At 35.0% G+C, this 11,576-nt stretch overlaps 1 protein-coding gene and 1 long non-coding RNA gene across 2 annotated transcripts in view; one reads left to right on the top strand and one right to left on the bottom strand.

Annotated features, from left to right (window-relative positions):
• The window catches only part of LOC146721894 (uncharacterized), a 29,875-nt gene extending 27,738 nt beyond the window's left edge, over positions 1 to 2,137 (top strand). The window contains exon 3 of the long non-coding RNA XR_014925473.1: positions 1,998 to 2,137. This is a non-coding gene — a long non-coding RNA (uncharacterized LOC146721894). The remainder of the gene's footprint in view (positions 1 to 1,997) is intronic.
• A 3,543-nt stretch (positions 2,138 to 5,680) lies between these two features.
• Positions 5,681 to 11,576, bottom strand: part of LOC114936231 (lachesin) — a 232,193-nt gene continuing 226,297 nt past the window's right edge. Inside the window, exon 11 of the mRNA XM_029309361.2 lies at positions 5,681 to 10,301. Within this exon, the coding sequence (XP_029165194.2) occupies positions 10,231 to 10,301 (71 nt within the window). The 3' untranslated portion in view covers positions 5,681 to 10,230. The remainder of the gene's footprint in view (positions 10,302 to 11,576) is intronic.

The following is an 11,576-nucleotide window of genomic DNA, read 5'->3' as shown; positions in this document are numbered from 1 at the left end:
GTTTACACACAAGCACATTTCGCGAAGCAGTTTTACTTGATTTTTTTGATCTTTTCGATTTTTATATCACGAAATTTTAAAGAGAATTAGAAAAATTAGAGCTGAAATTACAACTGTCATCTCTTAGTTCTTATCAGAACGATTTCTTTCATTGAGATTATATCTTTATTTGATTAAATTTTGACAATTTTTGAATATTTATCTTTTTTACATCTGTTGTCTATAGGTTCTTCTTCGTCTTGTAATACAATTTTCTCTTTCTATCTTGACAGAAATCAAACTTAATAAAAATTATTTCTTAAATTTATTTTATCAATTTTAAAAAATATTTCAATTTTTGTATTATGAAAATCGAAGTGTTAAGAATTCGAATCCATTTGCTGCGACATTTTTGAAGCCACCATATCACAATTATTTATTTAAATATTTAATTTTGATATTTTTTGTTTCTTACTAGGAGAAAAAAGTGAGACTTCACAAAATAATCGAAAAGTCTGTCATTAATTTGTCAGCTTTACGTTGCGATAAATTGTATCTGTGTATATTACATAATTAATATAAATGCAGTATTACTTTAATTACTAAAAATTTATAAGAAAAGAGGAGTAAAGTGAACATACTTGTATAAATTTCATTTCTTAAACTGCAAAAAATTCTAAACAACATTAAGTCACAAATCTTATTGTGGCAATTAACTATAAAGATAACGAATGCTATGAGACATTATTTACCGTATTTGATATCAAGAGTAAACAAAATTACTATTATTCTAAGATTACTTTAAAGTACATGACATTTTTACACTTTTGAAATGAATTATCTGATTATATACTTAAATAATCGGAAAAGTTAAAATCTTTTTCCTGGCAATTGTAAATCATATTCTGACAATTTTATATACAATACATATTCTTATTATATGCGCTTGAATTCTTAAGCTGCATTCTTGTTTAATGGATAAATTGTACTTTTTTCTCTTGATTATAAATTATTCGAATTTCTACGAATGTATTAAATTAACTAATTAACACATGTGTACATTATATATATATTATATATGTTGTTGATCTACTTTTTGTCAAGATATTTGAATAGACTAATGATAGAAGTAATGGAGCCAGAAATAACTTGACAAATTGACCGAACTTGATTACATTTTCGTTTTTTCTTCTTTTTTTTTAGCCATTGTACATGAATGCGATTTTATACACGTGTATCTCCTTTCAAGTATTTTTTCATTTTCTCGCTTCGTAGACAGAACCTACATCACGTAAACAAATAGTGGCTATTTCGGCATTACAGTTTTGCAATTTTTATTCCGTCTAGCGGATACACTGGTTTGCATTCATTAGAAAATCAAGTGCATCGAAGGCAAAATATTAATAAAGTATATCAGTTTATCAAGCGTTTTATATGTATGATTAAATTCACGCGGCCGATGATAATTTCTGTTATTGTAATTCTGTAATTTATTACAATTTCTGCATTGTTTTTTAATATTTTTTTATCACGTTTCAAATCTGAAAATTAATAGAAATAATCGTAATTTTTAAATTTTTAATTTTTAATAATTTTCATCGATCCCATTATATTTTTTATTGATCCTATGTAATGTAAAACACAATTTGGAATTAATTTTTATTAGAAAATATCTGATGATTGAAATAATTAACGACCAAGTCAAAATGTTCAAAACTATGAAAATAAACAATATTTTGAGTGTAGGCAAGTGTCTCTCACAATTTTAGTATAGTATCTTTATACAGTAAAAATATCGAAGAGAAATATTATTTCTTCGAGATCTCTCAAATTTTAATTTTTTTCAAATTTGTAAATAAAATCCTCTCGAATCGAATTCCCTTTCTTCTCAAGATTAAACATTAAAATAGAATATAAACACATTTTCATACGAATGCGAAAGAAATTAAACTCACGGGAACGATCACGTTTATATTTTCAGCGCAAAAAAATAAGTGAATTTTTCTTGTTTCCCACAGAGTCGGAAGCAACATCGGTGATACACAGCAACCGTTCACCAGCACGTCAAGTGCGAAGTAACACGTTCGAAGGAAATATGTGACGTGAGATGCCGGGGACACAACCGAGGAATATATATATATACGGACCGACGCTGATCGAAGGGGTAAGTAATTAAAATGGAATCCGACCGGATCGTAACCGCCCGAAAGGGAGGAGGGAGAAAGAGGGGTTGACTACGACGTGCGTAGAACATGTCGAATGGAACTGCGATTACAATTCCAGAATGCCGGTCGAAAAGCCGTTATATCCGCGCGCGGGTCAACTGTCGGGTTTACTCCTCCACTTCGTACCATCGCGTTTCCTAGCTAGTCGATCCCCTACCTTACTCCAATATCCGTCGTCATCCCTGTTCCTCTCGATTTCTCCCTCCTCTCTCACTCACCCCCAGTCGTCAGCCCACGGCACTGGAATTCGAATTGTAATTTCTAACCGCGCGACTACGCACGAGCCATTACCTTGCCGTTCGAAATTCGTAAACGGATTGCGGATTCCCGGACTTCCACGCGGCTCGTACTAAGAATCCATCCCTCTCTCGTACAGGGCTCTGGATTCTTCGCGCCGAATATGCACGATACGTGCCGCCGCTCTTCGTTCGATTCGCCTTGCGTGTCATATTTCGAGTTACACGGTAACTCGTATTTGCGTCATTATCCGCCGAATGTTTCTATCGATCATGGAAATTGTGGAAATCATCCCATGATGATCAAATCGGTGTCTTTTCAGAGTTGTTTCACGTTTGCGTTATCTTGGGTGTGTGTGTCAATTATATATTATGTTTTTTTGAATTTAAAAATGATACACTGATATCAACAAGAGACAATTTTAGTAACAACGATTATTTTTGCGCTCTGCTCTTAAACGATATATATATATAGTATAATACGATAAAAGTAATTTCTTTATCACTTTCCTCTTATATCTCTTCTGTCCCCACACAACATTGAAGAAAACCGACCCACATTAAAGACACTCTTGCGTCCACTCTGCGATAATTGCGGCATTATTAGAAATAATTTGTTCGCGCCATTTCGGAGAATAAATATAGACTAGCTGGAACGACGCGCTAACTTCTTCTGATAACAAATCTAAAACTTTTGCGGGCGTTCTACTTTTCTTTCTCTATACCATAATCGAGATAACGAATTCTCGTTGAGAGAGAAAAATTATATCGACTATTTCATCGTACGTGACATACAATAATTCTGTGCACATCTTGTGATCGTCTCGGTCTCCCTTTGCTTTTTCTACATTTTTTTTTGCGTTCGTTGATTTCTATTAGAAAAATCTCTATCGCTCGTTTCTTTTTTTTGTATCGCAAAAATTAATGAACAAAGTTAAATCTTCCGCATAAGATCTCGTCGAGCCTCAATTTTTGATCGTTTCGGTATTTTCTAACAAGACGATTAAAAAATTTCAAGTCTTGTTCATTTAATTATTAAAGTTTTAATTTTTTAATCAATTAGCGAAAATTTTCCATTGCGTTTAATAAAGACTTCTTAATTTAATTTACGCTATGCAAGATTCCCCGGGAAAAATTAATAAACAAATTTTGACAAGTCAACTTATCCACTTCGTGATAATATTCACGAGTACTTTTCGGCGATTCTCTCTCTCTCTCTCTCTCTCTCGAGGGGAAAAGAACACCTTGACAATGCGAAGGGCTGAACGAAGAAGAGCAGAGGGCATTGGAGAAAAGAAAAGCACGAATGAATGGTCGACGGAAATGCCTGGCGAGGCGGACCGTACCTATTATGAAGTAAAAGATATCTGGAGAAAGAGGAAGAGCGAGTCCGAAAGTGAATTTAATTCATAATCTGTTGCAATGTGTCTACTCTTGCCAGAGCAACTCTCATCAAGATTTCATTGAAGTTTTTCTTGCTCTTCGACCCCATCGCTAAAATGCTCTCTCTCTCTCTCTTTCTCTCTGAATATCTTGTAAACAATGCAAGCAACGTTCATCATAACAATTATTCATTTTCCAAAACAATAATATATGTATAACGTTTGCATATACATATTGTGTTATTCCGTAAAGTAAAGAGATTAATAAGATTATTTCCATAATTTTTCTTTAGACCGCAATTTATGTGCGTTTATTTTATAATAGTAATTTTTTGGGAGGTAAATGCAGTCTTGTGGAATTCGTAAATTTTTTATTCATACAAATCTCAAGATATGTATTTATTCTTCCGTGACTGTTAAGGGGATGCTGACTATGTGTCTGTTTTATTAACAAATATTACTTTCATTGAATTATTTATTGCCTATACAGAATTGAAAATCCTTTACTAGAATTAAAGTATTTATAATAACAATTTCTACTATACCTATATGTTTATAAAAAAACCAAGAAAATTAAATAATTATAATTTTTTTATCAGTTAAGTCCGATACAAAAGAGTTTTCTTATTTTTTTATATACATATATATAGTAGCTCAAATTGATTCTTTGATAAATACATCCAGATTTGTACTCTGCTAAATATACGCAAAGTTTCTATAAATTTAAGATTAAAAAATCAAATTCTACTATTGAAATAAACATATTTTTTCAAATCTTCTCTTATATATATCTCGCTGAAGTGTATAACGCTTGGATAGACGTTGAGAGCTGAATAAACGAGCCGTGTCGATTAAACTTCCGGCGCCACCTAATTCTCGGACGAGGAACATCGCGGTTTTAATTAGCGATTTGCCGCGGCCGTGGTGGGCTTACGGGCTTATAAACTGATAGTAACTCGTCTGCGGGAAAACGGCGTGTGACGTGTTACGTCATCGTTAAAACCGCACAACCGACCGACCCGTCTTCGGGTCCCGCCGCACGCGGAATTAATCCCGCAGTTAGTATGCCGACCGGCGAATCGCGCGGCCCGCGCGTTTACAATGTCAGCGACAATAGACGGGCGAAGTATTGTGTAAAGGTTGACACATACTCCCTCTCGATCTTACGTAGCGTGGCGCGCGATCCGGTTATCTCCGCTATGCTGACGTATATTCCGACGTTGTTGAACTTTCGTGCCATTCCTCCGCCACATCCCCAGCTTCCTCTCGTCTGCCCCCACATAAACACACAGTCGGCCTGGAGATTTAATCCGTCGATGGTAGATAGCGTCTCACTTCGCGGATTCACGTGGGCCCAAATATTACGAACGCCCGTTTCTCCCCCATCATCCCCTTCGAATGTTGCTCTCCCTTCCTGTCTCGCAGTCTGTATTCAGCTTACTCGCGGCAAACAGAATCGCGCGAGTCGAGGGATGAAACGTTTTCGGAGTCCCCGATAAGCGCGTAGACGTTAGATGTTTAATTAGGATAAAGAACTGAGATTAAATAATCAAATAATGATAAACGAATTTGATAATTTGTCAGTGGAAGCTCCAGCTTTCATTTGACCCCGAAAATATCATATCTCGAGTTTTTATCGGTAATCTTATCTGTTTCTATACATTCTTTCTTTGGGTTACTAATTATAATGGATCGCGAGATGAATTGTAAATTGAGAAATAAAAAGTATATATTTACAGTCGTATCTCTCTTCTTACATGCTATTTCATATGGAGAGTAAGGGATTTTATATTTCGTTGAAATATATAGGCGAGATGAGAGGAATACGGAGAAAACGAGAGAAGAAAAACGCGATGTGTAGAGTTCTTACGTAACCTCTTGTTTTATTACATATGTCGAGAATATTCATAAGAACTTCTCGTCTCTTCATGTGTTTTTCTTGTAAATAACAACATTCAACTCAACGTCGCAAAGCATATTCGTAATATATTATATAACATATATATATACTCAATATAGTCCCCCGTAATTCGTATATTTATATTTATATTTATATATATATATATATATTTATATTTTCATATTTATAATTTGCGTTATGTATACATATATACCTTCGCGTTTAATATGTCTCGTCGCGCGCTTACGACGTTGCGAGACGGCGAATTTTCCACGTCGATCCGTACATTACTCATTAGGTGAAAATATCACTCGCTAAGAATTTTTTTTACCCTTTTGCGCGGGGGAGTTTCTCCGTGCGGGGAACGACGGCGTACGAAAGAACTGAAAAGCGAAAATTGCGAAAAACGGAAAAGGAAAAACGGATTAATGACATATGACACGTCACATGGGCGTACGCGACACGCCGCACACACTATATTTACCGCAGTCTGCGAAGCTTACGTCTACGTATGTAATCCTTATCTCACTTGTATACTTGTATATTTACAGGATTCGCCTCGGTGAGACGAGTTTTAACGTTTTTTTTTTTTTTTTTTTTTTTTTTTTTTTTTTTTTTTCGAGCACCCTTAGACCGATAATTCGAATATTTCGCGTCGCGCCATTTTCCGTCAGCTGATCGCGAATTTAACGATAAGTCTGTAGACATTTGTTTTCAGGTATTTTCGAAAATTATTTTATAATTAATATATGTTTTGAAAATATTTTTGAAAATTATTTTATCATTAAAATTCTCCCATCCTTTTTTAGTTCGATGATGAGTGCCGGTGATTTTGCGAATTTCGCGAATTTTCCGATAGCGCGGAAGATTTTCAAGGTTCAATCAAGATTCGGAATCGGAAAGGAACTACCTCGCGTCTTCTGTACGACGGAACTTGCTAACGGAAAATGGCATTACGCATGTTACGCACGCAAGAAATCACTGTTGCTTTACAACGTGCACATTACAATCGCATACACGCGTATACATACACACGTACATACATATATATATATGTGCTATGCGAGCTCTATGTGGGTTAAGAGCGAGCAGAGATCGATTCTCGATAGATTCGATGTCTGTCGAGTCTTTTTTTTTTTAGGCACGACCGACTTATTTTTATTTTGCTGCTTAATCATGAATTTGATGTTTTTTTTAGAGAGACGAAACTATTTGCGAAATATTAAACTCTGTCTCTTTATATGTCTCGCGCGGGATTAAAAAACGTATAGCGTTTAGTGACCCGCGAATATGTATGTATATGTGCCTGTGTATTGCAGCTCTATGATTAACTTATTAAAACAGAATTAAAAAAAAAAAAAATCATCTCTAATCGGCCGTGCCTATCAAAATCCATCGAAATAAATGACATCACGCTGCGCCACTAAATCGAGTACAATTATATCTTTTACAAAAGGATTGCAAAGTACTTGCGTATATATTTTCCTCGCCAAATGACGTAAAAATCATGAAGAGGTTGAACTAAACGAATCTACCTGAAAGAAGATAACAAGTAACATTTTTACACACATATCTAAATATAAAAAATGCATTTAAATATTAATGTTATGCACAATCTAGGCTATGAAACATTTCTGCCATCATTTTTGTTTCTTCTAAAACTCTTCCCTAGATCTCCATATAATTTTCTCGTCACCTGATTCAAACCGTTTATATAATGCACATACGAAGAATACCTTTTAACGCCGGTTAATCGTTGGCGCGTAAACGCGCGCAAACATTTCGTTTCGAAATAGTCCGGGGAGACAATCGTCAGTTTGCGTTTGAGCAGATTCGAGGACTCGGAGTCATTCGCGATAAGATTCGCAGAAATTGCACCGCGAAACGCGAAAACTGCGAGCGCGATCTCCCCATGCTTATGACTCTTAAAAGGTTACAAGACCGAGAGGTAGTCTCGCGAATGACACGATTACAGACCTCATCAGGGTAAGTCCTACGTAATCCCTAAGTCGAGCCCCGTTTCCCTTCTTTAATCCGTAGCGGGCATTAACTCCTTTGCGCGAGCAGAGTGCAGGGACTCTCTCGAACCTGTTGCTTTAAACAAGATGTACGCTGAATAATGGATATTCCTAAGTAGTTCGAAGCCCGCTTAAAACCGACGTGGCAGCCGCTCTCGCGCGCGAGACCGTCTACGGAACAAATCCCAATTTGATCAATTAACGCGTAAACAAATTGATCGCGCGACGTAAACGGCGCGATGAAACGGGATTCGATCGCGCTTTCCGGAGCAACTTTCTAATTTATCTTTATCTCCTCCCCGAGATTTTTCTCCTCCAATCTCGCAGACAGATTTCCTAACTAGAAAATGCTCCCGCGTGAACGTGCGCGAATATATGAAATGCGCATTATACCCTTTTTGCTTTTTTTCATTACGTACGTTTTAGAAGGACAGATCGATTCTTAGAAGAGCATTTCTTTGCGTAAGCGTAAAAATAGCAAATACAATAAAAGACAGGTAATAAAAGATAAGCTTTCAATGCTTTCGTGCCCGAGATCATTCGCTGCACTTAACTGGGATTATGACGTCAGAAACGAGAAATGCAAATCGTAATAATAAAACTGGCCTCTTTGCATGTCTATTATTTTTTCTTCGATAGCGCGCCACGTACCATAAAATGTGTCGAAACCTATTTCATATAACCTTCAATTAACAAACAAAATCAATCTACATCTGTGTCATATTTGAATTTTGATAACGAGAAATAGAGATTTTTTTCATCCGTTCGTTAATTCTGTCCATAAATTAATTAGAAAAGGTTTCAACACGAATCTCTTTTATCAAGTACGAGTTTTGACAGAAGAAAGATCTATACACCGAACAAAATTATTAAATTAATAAATATTTATTTCAAAACACTGTCTAATCAATCATTTATTCGAATCAATATGATTAGTTTCAAATAAATGATTTATTTGGCAGTATTGAAATAAATACTTATTCGAATTCGATAAATTTTTTTTCAGTACGTATAATCATTTGTTTCAAAACGAAAAAGAGACTCGTTTGCATAATCATCGAATTCACTCGAAAAAAAAAAAAAAAAAAAAAAAAAAATGGCATGAAAGCAATGACTCGATTCCCTCGTTACAGCGTATCTCCATTCCGTTCCACTTCCTCCGCCGCAAATTTTCCATTTTCTTTTTTCTCCTCTCCGTCTCGACCCCTCGAGCTTCCTTCGACCGCCTCCTTAAGCGAGAGCAACTCCTCCGCATCGAATCTGACGTTTTAATCTCAAGTATCCAGATGGGATCCATGATTTCCTACGTAAGGATGCGAGGGGGCTCGAACGACGAGGAGTCGGAGAGAATTCGGAATGTAACTCTTGGCAGAACAGAAAGGGTGTGTCCGCGGAGAGAAGAAGCGGAGAGAATCGATGCCGGAGATAATACGCGCTCGCGCAATGCCATATTTCTCTCACGTTTTAGTATCCGAAAAAAAAAAAGACAACAAGTTGCCGATGCTTAAGGAATACATCGCGGACGAAACCGAGAGAGTTCGGACAGAACTTGATAGAAAATAAACTCGAAGCGCGATTGTTCTACTCTCAAATACGCGCGTCATTACGACGAATGATCTTGGAACATCTTCTATACGTTGTCGATAAGTTTGACAATTTTTATTAAGAGAAGAAACTATATTATATATATATATATATGTTTTTTTTTTTTTTTCGAAGGAGTATAAATTTAAAAATAGTCGAAAATCCCCGGTCGGCGGGAATGTGGGGCTCTCTCGTTCTCAGTCAGTAAACTTTAATCCGATATTTAAGCTCGAGTGGTTTCGTTTTGATATTCCGAAATATTGAGATTTCTTTTTTCCTTTTTTTTTTACCGCGCGACTAAAATTCTCCCACGATGCAGTTAAAAAATATATAACGATTCATTTTCTCACGCGTTTACCAAATCGCACTCGCAGAGACGGGATCAGACCTGGTATTTGGTTGTGTTTTTGTGGTGTCATCGATTACGGCGTTATTACAATATATTACACACTGAAAGCGATAGTCGTTGCACTTTTTTAATATCATCCCTTCTTCGTTCTCGTTGTTCTCCGCCAATCGCCATCGTATATCGTCTGAGTCCATTTACACACATACATACATAAAAGAAACACACACACATACACATACGCACACAGGCAATCTTATAATGAGGGGGATCGGTGTTGGGATTCGTGCTCCTTCAATTCTTGGCCACTCTTGAACTTTGTCGCTACACTAACTTGGCACGCGCGTAATTTATTCTCCGTCATTTAATACGGACGTTAACTACCTCGGTCAGTCTTTGTGTCACTCGTGTGTAATTACGTGTGTGTGTGTGTGTGTGTGTATGTTGGGTGTCGGTCCTTCATGTATCGTTTAAATTCTAATTTTTTTTTTAACCAAGTCCTTTAATTAGGGAGATAATCAACACCAATCGCGTATAAACGACGAGAACTTGGGTTTTGTTTATCGAATTATCGTTACGGCCAGAGTAATTAGTAGTAGCGTCACGGTCGTCGTCATGCCCATTGCTGAATCTGGAATTAGACAAAAAATTTCGCTATTTAGAACAAAAGCATACTCTAGAAATTTTTCTGTAGAAATAACATTTTTGAATTCACAATTTACGCAGCTGTCAAATATATATGTATATACATAAAAAAAATCGAAAAATGCAACAATTTTCAAGAATAGATGACATTTCGATTGTATATTATATATATGTATATATATACATATATACAATGATAATTTATATTATAATTTATATTAACAATTTTATAATATAATAATAAATATAATTTAAAATAGGAACGATATATTTAATTCGACCCATAATTTAATATAATTTGTAACAGCTCTTTAAAAATTAATATACATATAAAATGCAATGAGAGCTAATTAAGTTCTTTTATTAATATTTATCCGTGGAAAAAAATTTATAACATAAAATATTAGACAGAAATAAATTCGAACGTTTCGGTTGCCTTTTTCAACCTTCTTCAGCGCATCGTTTAAAATTAAAGATTAATAGAAATTAACAATCAATTATTCATAACTGTCAATATAATAAAACTATACAGAAACACAGTTATTCGCATAAAACTAAAATCATTGTATACGAAAAATTAACATTGAAAGATAAGTAAATTAATAAAAATAGACTTACAATTAAATCAAGTAAGATATTATATTGTGACGTGAAGGCTTTCAGATGTTGATTGCTCGAAGTTACAATAACGAATGATTTTTTTATCTCTCAGAGAGACGACGACACAACGGAGAAAATAGTTAGTTGTTTATGTTTTTTAACTTTCATATCTCTAAGTAGCCTATGTATTATATCGTCATAAATTACTGGCAAGCCATCATTATCTGTTTTTAAATTAAGACTGTTATTTTGCCTTTTTATGAATATCATCTCTGAAATCAATCTTTTGTTATATTGTGATTCTTTGTCAAGTATTTCTACATCGTCCCAACTAAATTCATGATTATGTTTTAATCTATGGTCAGTGATATTCTAGTAGATAATTTCCTACTAGTCTGACCAACATACGATCTTATATATAACATTGGTATTTGAACACTTAGGAATAGGATCTTTATGCACTTTAATATATTTATTCAATTCGTTAAGACTATAAAAAGAGAATTTAACATTCATATCTTTAATGACGTTTCTATATTGTTCAATGAGTGTCGATAAGAATGGGATGCAGAAATACGAGACCTTTAAATTTTGGTCATTCTCGTTTGTAAGAATATTCCGTTGTTCCATTAAATGTTTTAGAATAATAAATGTTTGCAAC

Source organism: Nylanderia fulva, unplaced genomic scaffold (genome assembly GCF_048542155.1).
Source record: "Nylanderia fulva isolate GAGA-0341 unplaced genomic scaffold, ASM4854215v1 Scaffold4, whole genome shotgun sequence".
In the NCBI taxonomy this organism is placed as follows: Eukaryota; Metazoa; Arthropoda; class Insecta; order Hymenoptera; family Formicidae; genus Nylanderia; species Nylanderia fulva.
This window is presented reverse-complemented; position numbering and strand designations above follow the sequence as displayed.